Genomic DNA, 21,775 nt, shown 5'->3' with positions numbered 1-21,775 from the left:
TCTGTCCGTCCCACCCCTGGGCGTGGGCACCGGCAGGAAACTGCTGAGACTCAGACACCCCTCCAGGAAGCTCCCTCACCCCGCTTCCTTCCCGGTGACCCAGAATTGTCCACAAACTGCTGAGGTCGGCACTATTCCCCCAGAGGAGGAGCCGGGGGTGGGAGGCAGCGGCACCGAGCGCATGAAGAACACGCATTAATAATAAAAGCAATAACAGTGCCTGTCACTTTTTTTTCCCTAATAAAATCATGCAGGACAGTCAATGGGACTGGAGCAAATGTAATAAATAGCAGGGCTCTCGGTGCTAAATTAAACCCAGTATCCCGCTGGCTGCAGAGACGGGAGCTGGGAGCCGGAGCGACGGCATTGGCCTTCGCCCAAACCCAGGGGAGTGGGGTGGAGGGAGGGCGGAGGAGGGGGTGCTGAGCACCCACAAGCCGAGGTCGTGGCCCCCTGGAGTGTGCCACTCCATCCACTCCTCCCCGCGATTCGATTCCCCTGCCCACCCCATCCAGGTCACCTCTGAGCCCCGCCCCCAGGCTGCCCTGCAGCAGAGGGGCAGTGAAGGGAGCACTCCGAGTATTAATTGAGGAAGCAGGGGGGGCGGGGCAGAGCTCCTCCAAGAAGGCCAGTGGTGGGGGAGGGGAGACAGAGGCAGGGCGGGGCTTCCCCCCCCCCAAGACCGACCGCGACCGCGTGGTCCAGGGACAAGGCAGTCCCCCCACCCTGGGGCCAGTGTCAGCACCACCCGCCGGAGCTCACTCACCTGTACTTCTTGAAGGATAATCCCATATGCTGCTTCATCTGCTGCAGGCCGTGGTAGTCGGTGTAGATGAGGTCAAAAGGCAGGGGCATGGTGAGCGGGCAGTTCCCCCGGCCTGGCGGCACCCCTAAGTTACTGAGAGAAGAGCCCCTCAGAGCCTGAGCCCCAAGAGGGGCCCACAGGCAGCAGACCCCCACCTTCCCAACCAGCCTCGAGTCTGGGACACCTGGAGCACCCCCCCCCCCAGTTCTTACAGCCCAGGATAAACACGGGGGGGGGGGCACCGTAAAGGAAAGCGAGGCTGGCACATGAGCGCTGGCAGACTTGGAAAGGAAGTGAACAGGGTGGCCATGTCCAGTCGTGTAAGTTTTCCACTGCCCAAGAGACCTCAACGAGAGGAAACAGGACTGAGATCCAGCCCGGGCTAGCTTGCCAGGCTGTGCCCCTCACCTGGGCTGCTTGCCACTCGGAAGGGGCACCTTTTGTTGATTTGCACAAATGTGCTCCCCGCAGGCCTGCGCCCGCCCAGAGGGGGCACCTTTATCTAGCGTTCACAAATCGCCATCAATGCCCACTATGGTCCTCAAGGTGTCTTCCGTGTTTGGAGCAGAAGCCCCTGCCTCAGAAGATTGAATTCAGCTCTGCGGACTGGCTCCTGGCCCACAGAGATGCCCAGCCCTGCCCCCCAGGGTCACCCAGCCTGCTAGATCATTTACACAGAAGCTTTCCTCTGGTGACCCAGTGCCAGAGCCTTTGGGTCATGTCACTGGAGCCCGGAGGACACGGCCACAGCCGCCCGTGTAAAATCTTGGCATTGGACTTCCCTGCCCACCACGCAGGAGCCCCGGCTCAGCCTGAAAACCCACCCCCCTGCAGGACACAAGGAGGCATTTAGATCGCTCATTCAGTAAGTCTGTACTGAGCCCCTGAGCCAAGCCTGGCGTGGAAAAGCCCCCTTTTCTGTGGGGACCCCACAGCAGCCACCCACCTCCCCTGGAGTCCCAACTCCCTTGGATGCGTGGTCCGGGAGACCTCCCAGTGAGCCCCTTCAGGGATCCACATGAAGAGCAGACTCAGGCAGGGTAGGGGAGGAGCTTTGACAAGGTCACGGCTCATCGATGGCAAAAGGCCACGACTGATGAGCTCTCTGGGCACATCTCGGGCTCCTAGAGCCAATTCAAGCCAGGTGGAAAAGTACCAGCCTGGACGTCTTTGCGTTCTCTTTGCTCATGCTCTGCCGGCCACCATCAGAAGCTGGGGAGGGGGGCGCTGCGTACGTTGTCCCCAGCGTACGTTGTCCCCTGCGCACGCTGACAGAAGCTGCTCCTTTTCAATGCCGTTTATGGTAACTGATGACAAGGCCGTGATGGAAAGGTGTCAGGGGAGGCTGTGTGTGACGGGGATTGGGGACATCGGGGGTCGGCTGTGCCCTGCAGAAAAGGGCAGCAGGAGGCGGGGGGGGTCTTTCCCTGTGCCTGCTCCCCACCAGCCGGTGCACCCCAGCCTCACCCAGCTTCCCCTGCGAAGCGTCGAGAGGAGAATGCAAAAATCGAACACCTTTCTTATCCATATACGTAACAGTGGCCGAGGGTCCCCTCCCCGACTCGACCAGCTCCCGTGTGACTCCCCTCTCCAACTGGACCACCACACGGGACTCTCAAACCCAGGACGTCTAAGGCAGGGCAGCCTTCGTCAGCTTTTGCCGTGGTTGTTGAAATAACCCGGAACGAGCACAGACCGCAGGGGTCTGGAGCCACCACAGGAAACGGCTCCCACAGCCTGGAGACTTCATGAAATATTTGGTGGTATTTTTACGTGGGGAGCAGACTTTCGCCTTCTACTCCCCAGGATACCTCTGTCGTTTCCTTTCAAGCACAGGCTTTCTCTCGCCCTCTGCCCCCCCCACCCTCCCCCCCCAAAAAACTCCTCCAGTAAAACTGATGCTCCAGAAAGAAGCATCATTTTTGTGCCGGGCTGCAGCAGATACCTAGAGAGAGACACCACCTCCCTCCCCTGATTCCCTGCACTCAATGGGGAGCCACGGACAGAAGGACAAGACGACGAACCCCCTCTCCCTTCCTTGCAGAAACCAGGAAGGGGGGGGCTTCTCCTCCCACAGGAATCGGGGCCTGGGAAAGTCAATTAACAACCCTAAAGTACAAACTGTAGGTGGGTCCGGTCGCTGCTACGGGCACCATAAGAGGATTACTTCCCCACGTTACATTTGTAGTTGGTTTCTAGGCAACGTGTCCCTCTGTGGCCACACGTGGTGCCAACAAAGTCACGGGGGCTTCCTTTGGTTGCCCGAACCCCGACCACAGCCGTGGCCCCTGCCCCAAACACCACGGCCACCGAGAGGCCAGCTGAGCCACACACAGCTCTCCCCTGGGAGAATGGCTCCGCGCTGACGTTCTAAGGCACGAGCCCTCATCATCTTTGTCCCTTGACGGGGCTGACATTTTGAACAAGGAACCATTCTGCACGGTCGCAGCTTATTAATTCATTTAAATCCTTTCATCTAGGAGATCAGACTCATTCTTCTCCTGCTCCCCTCTTTCTAGGCTAGGAAAACAGAGAGGTTTAGTAATTTAGCCAGGGTTGCACAGCCAGGAGGCTGTGAAGCTGGGATTGGGACCCAGGCAGTGGGGCTCCAGAGCCCTCCCCCTCCCCCCACTCCCACCCGCTAAGCTCTCCTGCGTCTCCAGCACGGTGGCGGATGGTCGGACCACAAAGACATCCCCGAAACCCGAGCCCCGGCTGCCAGCAGAGATTGGGCTCCAGTCCCAGTTCTGTTGCTAACCTCGGGGGAGTCATAAGCCTCTAGGAATTTCGTTTTTCTCCTCGGGAAAAGACAAATACAAATGCCTCCCTCCCAGGGTTCCTGGTAGGATCAACCGAGGCGCGGTGAGTGAGCGTTCTGCTACGTATCGTTTCTTCTTGTCAGCATCTGCCTTCTGCACTTGTGGGTCCGGCAACTCCTTCCTGAACCACACACAACCCCCTCGCTCAAGGCCCGTCATTTCTCACCTCGCATCTTGAGGTCACCTCCTCTCTGCTCAGTGTCCCTCCAGTCTTGTCTTTCCACACTGTAAACCTGGTTCCAATCCCTCCCAGACTTCTCGCTTCCCGGCCCTTGCGTCCTCCTCCTCCTCCAGGAAGTCTTCCTTGGATGCCGCGCCCCCGTGCTCCCCCACCCCTTGGTTCAACCCCCGCCACTCTGCACTGTCCTGAGTCACCTCCTTCCAACTGGGCCTGTGAGGATAGGCCCAGGCATCTTTGAAAGCCCAGAGCTGGGACAGCATCTGGCCCGATAAGCCCCTGCTGTGTTCAGGAACGAATAAACAAGCCAATGAATCCCGTGAGCCCTTAGGCTGAAAATTTGGCCAAGGAAAGTCTGTCTGGAGAGAGGTGCCGGGTGAGGGGAGACAGGTGTCTCAGAGGGGTAAGAAACACCCTGCTCTTCTGAGGAGTGAGCAAGTGTCCTGGGACACCCCGGGACCCACACTAGTGGACCTCTGTGCCCTGCAAGTGCGCAAGCCATCCCGCAGGAAGGAGAGGAAGAGAGACAAGCTGGCTCAGAGACTGCAGACCGCCTCCCAGGAGGAGTTAACGCGGGGCCGCTCCGTCTCCCCGGCCCTTTCTAGAAAACAAGAGTTTTCGATTTAAAGAGACTTCACTGGAGATAAGTGTGGCTGCTCATTGCTCTGGTCACAGGGACTCAGAGCCCGCCCGGAGGACAGCGGAGAGGGTCAGCCCCGCCTGGGGGTTGGGGGAGGACTGTGGTTTCATCACTTGTCAGTTAAGTTCGCCTTTATGGGCAATTTTACCCTAAGTGGTTGGTCGGAGCAAGGGTTGGTCGGTTGGGGGAGCACAGGGGCGGGGCATCCAAGGAAGACTTCCTGGAGGAGGAGGACGCAAGGACTGGGAAGCGAGAAGTCTTCTGGGAGGGATTGGAACCGGGTTTACAGTGTAGAAAGATCTCTCTAGAATAGAGACAAGACTGGAGGGACACTGAGCGGCGAGGAATTGAAAACCGCTGCCTCCTCACAGCCTTTCAGCCAAAGGTGCCCACGGAGGCTCGGCCGGGCAACGCCACCTTCCACGCGGGCTCCTCAAAAGGTGCCTGCCCAGATGTTTCCTCATTTCCAATGCCAGTTCCCTATTCCTCTTTGGACTCTTAGCCTGGGGCTGTGTCGGGGGTGGGGTGGGTGAGGGGAGGTCGAGGAGCCTCCCCACCCCCAGTGCACCCGTGGGGTCCCCCCCGACCCGGGTCAGTCTATTAGGGGAGGCAGCACCTGCCCATGGAGGGACATGACACCATCCGCTCAGCACCTCTGGTCCGCACACTACCGTCCACAATGCTTCGGGAGGATGGGGGAGTCTACACGGAATTGCCCAACTGGGTGCCTGGATTATATTTCTAAATGGCCCTGGGCCACCTGAGCCGGGAGCCTGGATACCGGATGAAAGGGGCACAGGGATCTAGGGAAATGGAGCTTTTCCACGGCTCGCCTGGTGATCCTGGGGCCCCCACACCCAAGCCGAATTAATCCACCCTGCAGGGGGGCGGGCGGTGGAGGGGTCAGGGTTTTTTTTTTTTTTTTTTTTTTTTTTTAATTTTTTTTTTTAACGTTTATTTATTTTTGAGACCGAGAGAGACAGAGCGTGATCAGGGGAGGGGCAGAGAGAGAGGGAGACACAGAATCTGAAACAGGCTCCAGGCTCTGAGTGGTCAGCACAGAGCCCGACGCGGGGCTCGAACTCACGGACCGTGAGATCGTGACCTGAGCCGAAGTCGGACGCTTAACCGACTGAGCCACCCAGGCGACCCGGAGGGGTCAGGGTTTAATGGGGACAGAATTTCAGTTTGGGGAAACGAAAAAGTCCTGGAGAGGGATGGCAGTAATGGCCGTATAACCTTGTGAATGCACGTAATACTGAACCGTATACTGCAAAATGGTTAGGAGAGCAAATTTTGTTATGTGTATTTTACTATAATTAAACCGTTCACACTCAAGGGACCACGCGTGCCCAGCCCCACAAGGACGTGCCGGGCCCTCTGCCTCCCAGAGGTGCCCGTGTCCCCACCTTCCCCAGCTCCCCCAGACTCCCAGCTGGCTGTAACGCAGGGGTGCAGCACATATTCGCAGGAGGGGAGACTCAGTAGGCGAAACAGAGGGGCGGGGTGGGGGTGGGGGGGAAACAATCTATGCCCAATTGAAAAAAAAAAAATCCTCAGCTGGGAATCGAAATGCTGAGCTCTGGCTCCGTGGAAAGCGCTCCTGGGCGTGAGCTCCAGCGCCAACGTGCCCGGTGACCTTGCACAGACCTCAGATCGTCCTGGCGTCCGCCTCCGGTCCCAGAACGTGGTGCTTGGACTGATCTCCACAATCCCTTCTGGGCTAAAAATTCTCTGGTTTTATTTCTCCCTGTGCCTTTGGTCTGTGGCTGGAAATAATCTCTCCAGGTAGTGCTTACATTCTGGAACAGACTATCCTCCCTCCCTCTCTTCTCTGTGTGGGAAGGACCTAATTAAAAAGAATTCTCACCAAGTGCTCAGAGATCTTTGGCTCCCGGTGCTAGGCGCACACAGGTAACTTCTGCTTTTCCAGACCCATCTCATTGCCGGGAGCACACAGGCCGGGGCCGCCCAGGACTGTTCCGCCTCCCAGGGGACCTGCGATCCCTCCTACCCCATCCGGTACCCGCCTCCTGGGCACTATGGTGTTGCCCCCCTGTCTCTCTAGGTCTAGGTCCACGGCCTGTTTCTAGGGCAGGCCCCTGCCTCTTCCCAAGAGCAAAGGAGGCAGAGAGAAAGGACCCCGGAGAGTTAACAGGACATCTAATGAACTGCTTTAGAAGGGAGGTCAGGACCACCAAAGGGAAAGAATTCTATTGTTCTGCGGCGTTTTCTTCTCTGGCCCAGGACCGGCTCAAGAGCAGCGAGAACTAAAGGCAGAAAAGGAGCAAGGGCCAGAAGGTTCTAAAAGAGAAACACAGGAAGCAGCAACCCCCGCCCCGCCCCCCCGCCCTGGGCATTAGGACCACTGTCCAGAGCTGATGCTTTCGTCCCCAGCACGACTTCCTATTTAAGCGAACAGCCAAGAATAGTGCCACCGCTCCCAGGAGAGCGGGATGAAACCACGGATTCCTTCCTCCAGTTCCCGGGGGGTCAGAAGAGGAACACGTCACACATCCCTCTGGCTGTTCCCTGCCTCCTTCCTTGCAGACAGGCCCCAATTTATATAACGAATGTCTGTCTGTAAATGCACAAAGCAAGCGTCTCTCGTCTAAGCTGTGCCTTAAAGGTAGCAGGACGGTGGTTCCCAGGCCCGGCGCAGGTTATAACCACTGAGATTCCCGGATGCCCAGGCCCAGAGGGGCTGCCTCATCACTCCGGGGTGGGGCCGGGCTTTGGGATGTTGGGTTCCTGGCCCCCGGGTGATTCTCGTGCGCCAGGGGCTCTCACGATCCTATCCGGTTCCACAAAGCTTTTTCGGGGGACTTGAGGGCACAAGATGGGTAAGCCGCTGTTCTCAACACGGTTAGCACAAACCCCGTGGGAGACGTGGGTTGAAGGAGAGACGAGGTCCCGGGGCGCTGCACGTGCACGGCTAGGGGCCCTGGGTCACTGGGGAATAGCTTGGGAAAGACGAGTCCGGCTCCCAGGAAAAGGCCTCCCTTTCACCTAAGCTCCTTTAGGAGCTCAGAGAAAGCTGGAAGGACCACAGGGGGTCATTTGTACCACACTACACTTCTGCCGGCTTCTCCGGGAATAAACGAGTCCCAGGCCGGCCGAGCCCCGGTTCTGAGGCCGGAGCAGCGGGGTTTCCTCCATTCGGTGGGGGCTTCAGCCTCCACTGCCCACCTACTCGCTCTCCAGCCGCCACATGACAAGATCTCCTCTGTCTCTGTACTTGGTATGGAGAGGACACTGGACCCCACCTCCCTTTACGAGAACCCGGGGCCCCCAGGCTAGGCTTCCTCCCAGGAACAAATCTCGCCTTGTTCGCGAGCCTCAGGAGGCAGCCTCTGCCTCATTTCTCACCTCACTCCCCGTGGCCCTGCCCACCCCACCGGGGTTGCACGGACCTTGCCTGAGAGCCTGCAATTTCCTTTCAAGGTCTCCTCCTTTGCGGCCCTCTGGCCCAGCGGGGACCAGGCCGGAGCTGGGAAAGGTGACTCAGCCGCTGCATGCATGCGGTCAGGTTTATCAGCCCGTGTCGAGAGTTGGTCAGATTCGTAAGAAACAGACTCCCACTCCCTGTGGCTCAGTGCAGCACAGAGCAGGAGGCGCGGGCGGCCCTTGTAAGCAACCGTCTCTCCTGGACCCTGAGGAAGGATGCAGGGCGGAGGCCAGCGCGGCTCAGGGCTCCGCGGCAGAGGTCCCCCACCTTGCATGGCGCTCAGCGGCACTGACCCCGTCCCACCGCACCGGAGATTAAAATGCCTCGTTGCAATCCAAGGAAAGGGAAGGAAACAGGAGAGGGGAGAGTGGATGGAGTTTCTTTAGCAGTTTCTGCCTCTCAAGCCTCCCCGAGGAACGGGCAGCAAAGAGAAACAGCCACTGTTTACAGGAGTCCGATAAGCGCCAAACAGATGCCAGATGGGCTCGCCCTTCCCGTTTCTAATTTACGTACTTTATACGTTATAAAATGTCTCAAGCATCTGGAAGATTCTAGAAAATAATATAACGATACGACAAATCCTTCTATTCCCACTTCCCAGCCTTGTCAAGTCGTCACATTTTGCCACCTTTGGTTCAAATCTGTCCCCACCCCCCCCCCCCCAGGGGATAACACACGGAAAATCCGTGTGGAGCCCGGGGGTGTGTCTGTCTTGTCCGCTGTCCTCACGTTTCCTGCCCTCCACCTCACCCCCTGCCACCTCCTGCTCTCTCCCCCTTCCTCGGGGGGCCATCCCCGGGGGCCACCAGGCACCACACTATCCCTATCCTGTGTCTTCCACTGCTCCCTTTTCGGGCTCCGTCGCACGAGCACTTAAACGTGCCTATGCTCTCCCACCTCGAGAGGTAAGCGAGCAGACCTCCCGTCACGGGGTGAATCGTGTTCGCCCAAAAGGTGTTGAAGTCCTAACCCCCCCTTCCCCGGTACCCAGGAATGTGACCTCATTTGCAAACAGGGTCTTTGCGGATGATCGAGGGAGGGACGTTAGGGTTGGGCCCTAATTCGACATGAGAATTTGGACACAGAGACAGACACACACGGCGGGGAAGGCGGCGTGAAGGCACAGGAGGAGACGGTCACCTGCGAGCTGAGGCACACCTGAGGCCACCAGAAGGTGGCCGAGTCCCGACGCAGGTTCTCACAGCCTCGGAAGGAGCCAGCCCACTGGCCCCGGGACTTCCACAACCGGGGCGCCGTGGCCTCCACCACCGTGAGACGGTGAGTCACCCAGTTTCGCAACACTTTGTTTTGGTAGCCCCCGGAGAAGCTGCGAGTCTGCTGTCGCCTGCCTCCTGGCCTCTCCTCCCCTCGCAGCGAGGCTCCTCCAAGAGGCTCTCCTCCTCCAACCCACCCACGTCTGCCGTTCATCCCCACAACTCAACCACCTGGGTCTTTGTAGGGTCAACAAGGACGTCCACGCGGCCAAATTCAGTCTCCTTCTCACTTCCGGTGAGCATCTCACATCACTGGCCACACCCTCCTTCTAGAAGCATCTTCTTTCTCTATTGGTGCCCATGGCTCCCGACCCTCCCGGCCACTCCTCAGTCTCCTCTGGTAGCACGTCTTTCTCCAAGAGGACTTTCGCTGTTACTGTTCCTTAAGGCTTTGTGCTCAGGCCTTTCCTCCCATCACTTGGCAGGGGACGGTAGAACCCTCCACCCGGTGGCTGCTTGGAGCCGGCTAGTTCGGCCTAGTTCAGGCCAGTCTGAGCCAGTCACGGCCAGTCACGCCCTGAGGCCTGCCTCACCTGGCTCCCAGAGCGTTGGGCTGCGCGAGGGGGGCCGAGATGTGGCCCCCGCCTCCCTCCTTCTCTGGGGATCCTCCCCGGTATTTCCCTGGAACAACGCTGCTCCAACAAAAAGGCCAGGAGACTGATTTCCACGGGGTCCCCGTGCTTGACGGCCGAGAGTTTTCCCTTCTTGTCCTCCTTATTTAAACATTCTCCTCTTAAGCTTTCATCATTTGCCAGTTAAGTCAACTAATTTTCTACTAAACCCAATTTCACTCATGGATGGAGGAAGAGCTCAGCAATTTTTCCCCATGCCATGTCCTATTAATGGTGCTTGAAATTATGCAAATAAAATTAATGAGCACCGCCGATTCTGGGCAGGCAGGCAGGGAAAGGCTTAATTTAAAATGCCCACTGTGGGGGCGCCTGGGTGGCTCAGTCGGTTGAGCGTGGGACTCCTGATCTAGGCTCAAGTCATGATCTCACGGTTGGTGGGTTCGAGCCCCGCGTGGATCCCTGCGTCGGGCTCTGCACTTTCGGTGCAGAGCCTGCTTGGGATGCTCTCTTCCCCTCTCTCTGCCCCTCCCCTGCTCCCTCGCTCTCGCTCTCAAAGTAAATAAATAAACTTCAATAAGGAAATAAATAAAATATGGGACGCCTGGGTGGCTCCGTCGGTTAAGCGGCCAACTTCGGCTCAGGTCATGAGCTCACGGTTGGTGGGTTCCAGCCCTGTGTCGGGCTCTGGCCCGGAGCCTCTCTGGATTCTGTGTCTCCTCCTCTCTTTCTGTCTCTCGGCCCCTCCCCTGCTTTCTCTCTCTCTCTCTCGAAAATAAATAAACAATAAATAAATAAATAAATAAATAAATAAATAAATAAAATGCGCACTGTGCACGGGGCATTCACCGGGATGAGTCGGGGCGTGGCCAACTGGAGGCTCTGGGCCCGCCTCTCCTTCCCTGGTGCGCGGTGGGCGTGGCCAGGGCCGTGCATGCGCGCGCCGCTGGGCGCCCTGTTCTTGCCCCTCCACCAGCGGCAAAGCCAGATGTGGACTCTGCGCATTGCCCCCAAACATCACTCCAGTGAGCTGGTTAATTAAAACACCAAAACACGAGAAGCAGAGAAAGGCGGCTCATCCGTCCAGCCTTGCTGCTCAGTCAGTGGCCAAGACATCTGCCACGAACATCTGTGAGCGAACCACGGTAAAGGTCGAAGCGGCATCTTCGTCCCACTGCCTTCCCCACACCGGCCCTTTAGCCAGACCGGGGAGACGTTTCTGCCACAGGAGCTGAGCTGTGGCTCAGGATCCGGATTGCCTTCACATCTCATTGACCTATTTTCAAGTCAACCTGGTGCTGCCTGCAGGGAACGGCTCCCTCCCAGATGATTCTCAGGACCCACAGCAACGCCGTGAGTGCATTCAATGGGATCTCTGCCCCCCACCCCTTGCCAGGCTCAAGTGCTCACCGTCTTGTTATGAGTTGCACCGTGTCCCCCCAAAATTCATGCTGGCCTTCTAACCCCTACTAACTCGGAATGTGCCTTTATTTGGAGACAGGGCCTTTGAAGAGGTAGTCAAGTTGAAATAAGGCCATTAGGATGGGTCCCAATCCACTAGGAATGGTGTCCGCGTAAGAGGGAGAGATTTGGACACAGACATACAGAGAAAAGGCCACATGACAATGAAAGCAGAGCTCGGGGTGACGCTTCACCAGCCAATGAGCGCCAGAGATCCCCAGCAAACCGCCAGTGGCCCTGGGAGAGGTCTGTGACAGATTCTCCCTCACAGCCTCAGAAGGAACAGCCCTGTTCACATCTTGATCTAGGACCTCTCCAGAACTGAGAAACAACAGCTTGCCGTTGTCGAAGCCACTCAGTCTGTGGGGCTCTGTCACGGCAAATACACAGCTGTGTCTACATCCCCGCCGGAAGGAAAGGCCTGCATTTAGGTAGCGTTGGGTGGTCTTGGCAGAATGAGCTTCAGGAGCTCACAGCCCTGGCCTGCATCTGTCACGGGACAAAAGTATATCCGAGAGAGGGCATGGGGCACAGTACCTGCTGGGTCAGCAGGCTCCCACCTGGAGGTGTGACAGGCCCCACTGTCTGGGCCACTTCCAAGGGATGCCTCCTTGGCCCACCCCTGCCACCAAGCATAGCGTGGGTGCTCTGGGGAGGAATCCAGGCCCTTGGGACCTACACTGGAGACACAGAGGGCAGTTCTCGTGAACAAGTCATGAAGGCCAGCTCGCACATTCTACAAAGTCCCAATCCCACAGCAGCCCAGACTGTGGGGGTGGGGGGCCCCAGGGGAGGCTTACAAAAACCACAGCCTCAATGTTTCCATTTCTCGACCTTCACTCCTCATTAGATCATCTGGGGAGCTTGGGAAACGTAATAATGACACCCACCCCAGACCGATTAAATAGAGACACCAAGAGTGGGGCCGAAATGTTAGTATGTTTGCAGCCGGTGACAGGGCCGGGGGGCGGGTGGAGGGTAAGAATCCCCACCTGAGATGTATTCCGACCACAGCTGATGCTGTTAATTTTGTAGACATAACCGGATTATGTCTCCTGGAGATGATAGTTTTTTTTTTTTTTTTAATTCCTTTAGCTGTTTTGGAATTGTTTCTGATAACAGATTTAGAAAACCCCTTCATGAGACTGTTCCCTGAGGTGTCTGGGCTGTTGACACAACTCTGCCCTGAGCAAGAGCTTCTGCTCACACCTACCTCCCACGGGGGACCGAGGACAGAGCTATCTGGGCACAGCCTCGGGCCTGCCCATTTAACAAACTGCAAATCAGGAATGGAGCAACCTTTCCCTGGAGCCCCTGTTCCTGGGAATTTCAGATCCACAGGAGCCTGGCAGGAGGGGATGTGTTGGCAGGAAGATATGGAGTGCCTGTGGGGCGCGCGCGCGCGTGTGTGTGTGTGTGTGTGTGTGCTTGCACATGTGTTTGCCTGTGTGTGGGTATGTGTAGGGATAGACATGTACGTGCACATGCATGAGGTATGCACAGGGGCCGCACGCATGTGCACACACACGCACATGGGCATGCATATACGGTTATGCGCTGGGGCACGCATGCATGGGCACACGTGGGCATCACGTGGGCGCACGCATGTAGTGAACGAGCTGGCAGTAGGAGGTATTTCAGACCTTAGTACCTTACACAAGCGCCTCACTTTCAAGGCCTCCTGAGTGCAGTGAACCCCACCTGCACCGTGCTGGCCCTGGGATAAGCAATGGCAGTAACTACAGGCTCAGGGCCAGGCCCAAGAAGTGGCCAGAGGAGGAAGTGCTCTGGGCAGGTAAGGACTCAGGGTGAAGGTTGAGAGAGAAGACACCTCAGCCCAGGTTGAGAAGCAGAGTAACTGAGGTAAATTCCTATCTCTTACGCAGACTTGTCAAATACCTTCTCTCCCCTGGGGGGATGATTCGCTCAGGGTGGTTGATAGGCTGTCACAAATGCCTGGGAGAGGCCTGCCCATTCCCTCAGGGAGCAGTAAAGGAAGGAAGTTCTCATGTCTCTGGCCCCAGAAGATGCAGGGAGGAATCAGGCTGAACCCCATCTGATAAACGTGAATTCATCTAACCTTGAGGCAGGTCAAGGTGTCAGTAATGCTGATAGGATGCTTCACACTCACAGGGGACTTTGTGTGTGGCAGAGCCTGGGATGAGGGGTCCGGACAGCCCTCACCCCCTGGATTCTTCCCACTGTATCTTACGGTCTCTGATGACCGAGGGGACAAGGGCCCCTAGACCCTTGTTTGCTGCTCTGCCCAAGGCAGGTCTGGCTTGTGGCTAACCACAACCCCTGCTTGTGCCATCCACAAACTGCCCAAGACTTCTTTGACTTTGCAGACACAGGCTCCCTTTCTCTTTTCTTCACCTCACCCCCACCCTATCTGGCTTTCCTGCAGGAAGCTTCCAGGCCAGGCAAAGATGCCTCTTTTCATCATTTGCAAAAACATTAGCAGCATTTTGCTCCACAGTGTTGATGCATCTGAGTCCTCTGTTCAGAGGGAGCTGGAGGTGAGCAGCAGTGTGTGCTGGCGGGTGGTGAGTGGGCACACTCAGCTCTGAAGAGCCCTGCACAATGTGAACAGCTTGGTCTGACAACAAAGTGCCACCAGGGTGAGAGTCAGAGTGAGGGACATGCTGGTTCCCTCTCCCAGTGCGGAGTAGCTAGTCTGCAGGTTCAGCACCAGCACTCAGGGACAGCTCCCTGACCAGTTCCTTCCCACTCTGGTGACCGACCTCCCGCCAGATTTTGGCAGGGGCTGGGGGTAGGGGGGGTTGAGGGGTAGGGGATGTGCTACTCCCAGGTGACAACTCCTCCCCCCAGAACCTGCTGCCCCCAACCTGGGATTGTGTTTCCCAGTGCTGCCACCCCATACGGCCCCTTCATTAGTCCCTGTCATCTTCTTTCTCCCCCTTCAAAGTGAACCCTATAGGTACTGTTCCTCTCTGAAGACACTTCACCTTCCCTAGGCCTACTGCAGACAAGTGCATCGGTCTAAAACAGTGACTCCAGCAGTGAATCACAAGCCACAGGAATAAAAGCCTTCAAGCCACTAGGTCATTTAGTGGCCTCCCAGCACAACCTGGTATCAGCCTCCTTCTCCCCGTAATCCTCCATCCATAGAGCTGGTCCTAGTACCACCCTCCGATCAAGGTCACACGGAGCCCTACTCGAGTTACTGGCAGACTCCAAGTTCAAGGGAAAACTGAGAGGAGGAGTAGCTGCCCAAACCACGCTGACCTAAGATTGTCTATGGCTTTGTCCCCGCCAGTATCCTCCGCTCTCCAATGCTCCTGTGCTATAGAGCATCAGCATTTGTGGCCAGGACAAAGTGCTGATCAGAGACATCCAGAACCAACAGACCATCAAGATGGCGGGCAAGTTCTGGACAGGAATCACACGTTAGCTTGAAAACCACCTCAGAGTAAGTTAATGGGCTGATGAAGGAAAGCCGACGCGTAGCAACAACTCTGAGGCCTTCCTTAGTCATGCCCTGGGGCCAAGTTAGAACAGTCTCATCCAAATACCAATGAGAAAGAGGAAGAAAAAATCCAACCATAAATCCCTAACCATAAAGAGAAAAAGATCGATGCTTTTGATTACATTAAATTAAGGCTTTCTGTTCCTTGGGGGGAAAAAAAGAAAAAATGACAGAGACAAGCCACAAATTTGGAGAAGATTTTTAAACAGATATAACTCACACAGGATTTATACCCACAATATACAAAGAACTCCGACAACTCAATAAGGAAAAGATAAACAACCCAGCAGAAAGGTGAGCAAATAACGTGTGTGGGCATTTCATCAAGGGGAAAGAAGGACCAACTTATGACAGAATGCTCGGCCTCGTTAGTTGTCACGGAAATGCAAGTTAAGAACATAACAAAATATCATGATACCACTCGACACCACCCTCAGTTAGGAAGTCTGATTACACTAGGTGTGGGTGAGAACACAGACACTGGGAACCTCCAGTTGGTGGGGTGAAATCGGTGCCATCACTTTGGAAAACAGCTGGCATTATTTCACACCATTAGTCCCAATGATTGTGCACCTTAGTCCATCCCAAAGAGAAACTCAGTCTATACCATGACACAGGTTCCCCAGGTGACATGTATAAGAGTGTCTACCATAGCATCATTCAAGATAAGTTACAAAAGCAGGAAAAAGATGTCCACAGCCAGCAAAAACTGATAAATAATTAAGGACCATCCACATAATGAAATATAGCAGTGAAAATTAAAAAAATAGAGCTACTTCATACAACATCGAAACATAATAATGGGTGAAGAAAGCAAGTCTCAAACGTTACATACAGTAGATGCCATTTGCACAGAGCTCAAAGCAAAAAGAAAAGTAAACCGTATGCTGTTTATGGATACATGACCATGTAAAAAATTAATTTGTTTTTTAAAAGCAAAGAAATGATAAACACAGAGTCCAAGTTGCAAGTTTCCTCTGGGGGGGAGGCAGAGGGATCAGGGAGAGAAGGGGCACCAGGTGGATACAGGAGTCCTGGGAATATTCCTTCCTTCCTTCCTTCCTTCCTTCCTTCCTTCCTTCCTTCCTTCCTTTATCTCTCTTTCTCTCTCTCTTTCTTTCTTTCTTTCTTTCTTTCTTTCTTTCTTTTAAATTAATACTTAAAATTTTTTAATATTTTATTTTATTATATTTTGAGAGAGAGAGAGAGAGAGAGAGAGAGAGAGAGAACATGAGTGGGGGAGGGGCAGAAAGAGAGAGGGAGACCCAGAATCCAAAGCAGGCTCCAGGCTCCAAGCTGTCAGCACAGACCACAATGCGGGGCTCAAACCCATGAACCGTGAGATCATGACCTGAGCCAAAGTCAGTTCCTTAACCGACTGAGTCACCCAGGTGCCCCGGGAATATTGGGGGAATTCTGGCAGAATCATGGGAGAACACCCTATATTTGCACTTCCTAACATCTGTTACACACATTTTTGTATGTGTCAAATATTATATGATAAACATTAATAAATAAATGAAGAAAAACTGTATTTCTATATCTCACAGGTGCAGTAGTTAAGCTTAATCACACTTGCACACAGGCATGCACACACACATACACACAATCCTTCCCCCTCTCGTCACCATCTCCCACCTCTAAGAGCATCAGGGGGACCCTGGAAAGGCAAGCGTTGGGGAAGGAGAGGCATCAGCAGCCCACCTTACCACCCCCCAGGTCTTGCCAGCCCCCCAACCCCAGAATAGGCCCAGGAAGGAGCCCAATTCCAGAAGAAAAACTCCAAGACTCCACCAAGCCCACCAAGATGGCAGGCAAAGAGGACCCCAGCTACATGACATGGCTCAATTCCACAAACTGGTATTTGTCAGCCCCTGAGTACAAACACCAGGGCACCTGTTGGCCCAAGATAGAGAAAAGGATCCTTTGAACAGCACTATGCAAATATACTTCCTTGGTGCATCCCAAACATGACCAGGAACCAGCGTGGAGAGGAGCAGGAAATTAGTAATGTCACTATCCACAGTATACCAAGAACCTCCCAGGGAACTGCAGGCAGAGCAGTGGCCCCCGGGGAACAGGTTCCCCTTCCTTCCCTGCCCTGCCCTGCCCAGCACTCACCTCTGCAGCTCCTTCAGGGACACTGTGATCCGCAGGCCATGGCCCAGGACATAGAGAGTGGCCAAGATGTCTGCCCACTGCACCATCTCCCCCAGAGGCCCGCCTTTCAGCACCCTTGGGCTGAACACGTCACCAGACTCCTCCGTCAGGAAGCCAATGTGAACGAGGATCTAGGGAGGACACAGGGTCAGCACGGAGGAGCAGCAGCTCTTGCCCTGCCACCCCCAGGGAGACCTGGCCAGCAGCAGATGCTGTCTCCAGGCTGTGCCTGGGCAGGTGTTTTCTGGCACCAGAAGGGGGACCAAGAGGCAGAGTGACTGCACTGGGCACTGGGGATAAAAGTGAACAAGATGTTCACATCCGGCTCTCAAGGCGCTTACGTTCCAGACGGAAGAAGTAGACAACAGTAAACACAGACAAGAGATAATTTCATGAAATGATAGGGACTCTGAAAGAAATAAACAGGGTGATGTGAGAGTCAGGGAAATATTTATTGATGGATGGATAGACAGATGGGTGGATGGGACAGTGGGTGGGTGCACAGATGAATAGATGATGGATAGGTGGTTGGATGGATGGATGGATGGATGGACAGATAGATGATGGATGGATGGATGGACAGATGGGTGGCTGGCTGGCTGGCTGGCTGGTTGGATGGATATGTGGGTGGATGGATGGATGGATGGATGGATGGATGGATGGACAGGTGAACAAATGGATGAATGGAGGGATATATGATGGATGGGTGGTTGGACAGATAGATGGATGAATGGATGGATGGATGGTTGGATAGATGGAAGGATGGACAGAGAGATGGACGGTTGGATGGGTAAATGAGTAGACAGATGGACGGATGGATGGACAGATGGACAGATGGATGGATAGAATGGTGGATGGATGGATGGATGGATGGACGGACAGACACGTGAACAAATGGATGAATGGATGGATATATGATGGATGGGTGGTTGGATGGATGGATGGATAGATGGAAGGATGGATGGACAGATGGACGGTTGGATGGATGGATGAGTAGATGGGTGGACAGATGGATTGACAGATGGATGGTTGGATGGATAGATGGATGGATGGAATGGTGGATGGATGGATGGATGGATGGATGGATGGATGGATGGACAGGTGAACAAATGGATGAATGGAGGGATATATGATGGATGGGTGGTTGGACGGATAGATGGATGAATGGATGGATGGATGGTTGGATAGATGGAAGGATGGATGGACAGATGGATGGTTGGATGGGTGAATGAGTAGACAGATGGACAGATGGATGGACAGATGGATGGATAGAATGGTGGATGGATGGATGGATGGATGGATGGACGGACAGACAGGTGAACAAATGGATGAATGGATGGATATATGATGGATGGGTGGTTGGATGGATGGTTGGGTAGATGGAAGGATGGATGGACAGATGGACGGTTGGATGGATGGATGAGTAGACGGATGGACAGATGGATGGACAGATGGATGGTTGGATGGATAGATGGATGGATGGATGGATGGATGGATGGATAGATGGAAGGATGGATGGATGGATAGATGGATGGATGGATGGGTAGATGGATGGATGGATGGATGGATGGATAGATAGACGGATGGACCTACAAATCTCCCCAAAACAGGCTACGTTATTCTCAATATTCTAGGCAAATGCCATGACTTTTCTGCCTGAAAAGCACAAGATGTCTACAGAAGGCAGAACCCCTAAGCAGTGTGGGAGAAGGCTTGTCATTCTACCCCAAACGTGAAAAGAGCCGGGGCCACCATATGCATCTATCCTGACTCTGCCTCTCCTGTCCCAGCTAAAATTTAAATAAATTCAATAAAACCTTTTCAAGGACAGACTCAGTGCCTACTTGTAAACCTGGGGCCCTAAGCTCATTTCCTAAGCTCTGTGAGCTCAGCTCCCTGAATGCACAGGGAAGCAGTACCTGCTTCTGGTCCCTCCAGACGCTTCCCAGCTTCTGTGCCAGCCGCTGGGCAGCCAGTGCCCACTGGGCCGTGAGCCGCTTGGTCCGTTTCTTCATGAAGATTAGAGACTCCTTCCCACTGCCCATCAGCTCCAGGAGGTGGGACAGGTTGCTCCGGAAAACTGCCTGGAGGGGGGGCCCAGACCTGGGTCCTCCAGCCCTCAGCCCCCAGCTGCACCACCACTGTCACCTGCTGCCCCTGGGGACAGGGGCCCGCACCCTCCCTGGGAGGCTGGGGCCTGCTCTAGCTTCTCCTGCCCTTTGTAGAGGCCGAGGAGCCCCCACAGTCGGGGAGCCCTGGTCTCACCCACCAACACTAACCCCCCAGCCCAACCTTCTGTCTCAGCCCAGCCTTCCGTCCCAAGCCCATTGGGGGTGGGCAGCTGTGACAGTTCCCAGGGGTCTCAGCTGTGACACAGAGGCAGCGAGGGTAGTGGTCAGAGCTGGTACTCGGATGGCAGGAAGTCCGGGCCACCTTTCAGTGGAGCTGGAGTAACGAGGTGCCTTGAACAAGTTAACACCACTCCCTAAACTCAGAATCTCCATCTGTTCAATGCGGTCGCATAAAGGCTGCTGGGAGGTTTAAGTACACATAAAGCATCTGGAAGCCTTCCAGAAGCGACAGCTATTGTTACTATTATTCTTTTCCATCTAGGGGGTGCCTCCGGGGCCCCAGCTTGCCCCTCAAGCAGGCCACGCCTTGCAGCATCCCCAGAAGGTAGGACAGGCACTGCTGGCTGGCCTCACTCAGGGTTCCACCTGATGACCCTTAGGGACGCCCCATCTGAGGAGACCAGCTGGCCTGTCTACCAGCCCCTCACGGGTCTACCCACTTCCCACGCCTACCTGGACTTTGGGGAGGGGCTTGGGGGCCATCTGGGTGGCTGTCTGATTCCTCCAAGGCAGCGGGGGGCAGAACCACTCGACCTCGCTTAGGTAGATGAGGAAGGAACACTCGGTGCCGTCCACCCCGAAGAAGGCGTAGCAAGGGTCAGAGGTCCAGCGGGCACGCATCCACTGTGGAGAGGGCCAGCCCAGGCCAGGGTGCTGGCAGCAGCCCCACCCACACCCTCGGCAGGCTCTCGGCATGCATGTCCTCGGGGACCCTCAGGGCGGGACCTCTGCCACGCTTAAAGAAGCAGCAAGGGCCAGAAGCAGAGAAGACAACCAGACCAGGGCCCCACGACCCAGCCCTGTGTCCTGGCTGCTGAAAACCTCAGGGAAGGCCGAGCAGGACCACCGTCCCCCAGGCCCGGAAAGAGGAGGACCCTGGGAGAACAAGGCCAGGTCACGACACATTCAGGGACAGCTCCGGGCCAAACGGTGGGAGACACAGCAGCTCAGGGCTTGGCTGGTCATGGGGAGCAGGATTCAGCTGAGGCCAAGGTCAGGAGCAGACTCCAAGGGCACAGGGACAGGAGTCAGAGCAGGCCCCACCCACAGTGATCCCCACATGTCACCGAGGAGGGGGTCTGCAGTGCCTCTGCTCTACCCTCTCAGGGGGTTCAGAACCAGTGACGAGCTGGCTTTTACGCCAGGGACTGCACCCCCAGACGGACAGACTTCATGCAGCCGCGGGCCCCTGGGGGTGAGCCCCCAGAGGTGGGGCTGGTGGGGTAGGGGGCTTTCTCAGCCCAGCTGGTTGCCAGGGTGGGGAGCAACCTGGGTTGGTGGGCCAGGCAGGCGGCCCAAGAGGAGAGGCCATCCCCCTGAGGCTGGCCTCTGCCGGCCGGTGCCGGGGTCAGGGGGCTGGGCAGAGAAGCCCCCACTAGCAGAACGTCAGGGCCAGTCTGGGGCAGAGCCCCTGAGGAGGAGCCTGCCCCGCCCCCCACCCCGGTCACCTCTACCCCCGCCCTCAGCCCCAGGCCTTACCTCCACCTTCCCTGAGCAGTCGGGGAACTTGGGGTCACTGGGTGCCTCACACTGGTCCCGCCGGCCTTCGGACACTGCAGGGAGGGAAGGTCAGCTTGCTGAGGCCCCGGGTGTACGGAGGGGCCCCGTGAAGTGTTGGAGAGGCCCGGTCTGCGGTGGGAAGGGGTCACTGAGGAGCCCACACCGCCCTCCCTCCGCTGAGTTTTCCCACCTGAAAGGCCACCTGCCAGAGGGCCCCCGAGCCCGGGTTCCGCCCTCTGCCACTAGCCCTCCCCCTCCAAAGCGGTACCCACCCAAATGTACTCAAAACTCTTTGAGGGGGACCCCCAGCCTGCTGCTTCCCCACATCAGGAGAAATGCAGGGGCCACAGCGGGCCTCCAAGACCTCTGTCCTCACGCCAGGTCACAGCAGGGTGAACCCCAAATCACCCCACTTAGAGCCTGAGGCGGGAGCCGGGACAGGTGCCGCGGGGAGCGGTCAGGGCCGCGCGGTACCCCGGCCCCCCGGAGGCAGAGGGGTGCCCTGGCCCCCACCCTTGCTGTGGAGAGTCAAGCTGTGACGCAGGATCTGGTCCACCTTCACGGCGATGTCTGAGACGTTCTGGGCGATGGCCTGGATCCGCTCCATGAGGCCGGCCCCCGGGGGAAACCTAGGTGGGAGAGGCCAGGGGTGAGCGGGCACAGCTCGCCGCGGTGGCCCTCCCGGGAGGGCCTCAGCACGTGAGCAGGGGCAGCGGGCCTGCCGTGCTCCTGGGGACCCAGACGCTGCCCTGCAAGGAACCGAAACAGGGAGACGGACGACGCTGGGCCAGCAGACGGAGGCGTGTGCCCTCCCCCGCCCCCGGGGCTCTCTAACCACCCACCGCACACGCCACACGGGAAAGCCCCCACTTGGTGTGTCAGGCCCGCCGGCCGGTCATCCCCACACGCGTGTGCCCTGCGTGTTGGAGGGCGGTGCCTGAGGCCGAAGCAGACAGAGGAATTCTATTCCAGAGCCTGGACAGGATCTGGCCCGGGACCCCCAGGCGACAGGAGCCCTTTCCCGGGCATGGCCGGCTGCCCCGAGTCTGCTTCTCCATTTCCTCCCAGAGGGGCCAAAAT

General features: G+C 56.3%; 1 protein-coding gene across 3 annotated transcripts in view; it reads right to left on the bottom strand.

Moving 5' to 3' along the window:
* Positions 1-21,775, bottom strand: part of MGAT5B (alpha-1,6-mannosylglycoprotein 6-beta-N-acetylglucosaminyltransferase B) — a 71,077-nt gene that overhangs the window by 24,190 nt on the left and 25,112 nt on the right. For all 3 annotated transcript variants that reach the window (XM_030295733.1, XM_030295737.1, XM_030295735.1), the window contains exons 4-9: positions 21,209-21,324; positions 20,675-20,748; positions 19,649-19,819; positions 18,764-18,928; positions 16,806-16,975; positions 767-898 (exon numbers count right to left, since the gene is read on the bottom strand). In XM_030295733.1, coding sequence (XP_030151593.1) covers positions 767-898; positions 16,806-16,975; positions 18,764-18,928; positions 19,649-19,819; positions 20,675-20,748; positions 21,209-21,324 — 828 coding nt within the window. The remainder of the gene's footprint in view (positions 1-766; positions 899-16,805; positions 16,976-18,763; positions 18,929-19,648; positions 19,820-20,674; positions 20,749-21,208; positions 21,325-21,775) is intronic.

Source organism: Lynx canadensis, chromosome E1, assembly GCF_007474595.2.
Source record: "Lynx canadensis isolate LIC74 chromosome E1, mLynCan4.pri.v2, whole genome shotgun sequence".
Classification (NCBI taxonomy): Eukaryota; Metazoa; Chordata; class Mammalia; order Carnivora; family Felidae; genus Lynx; species Lynx canadensis.
The sequence above is the reverse complement of the archived record's forward strand: the minus strand, read 5'-3'. Positions and strand labels throughout refer to the sequence as shown.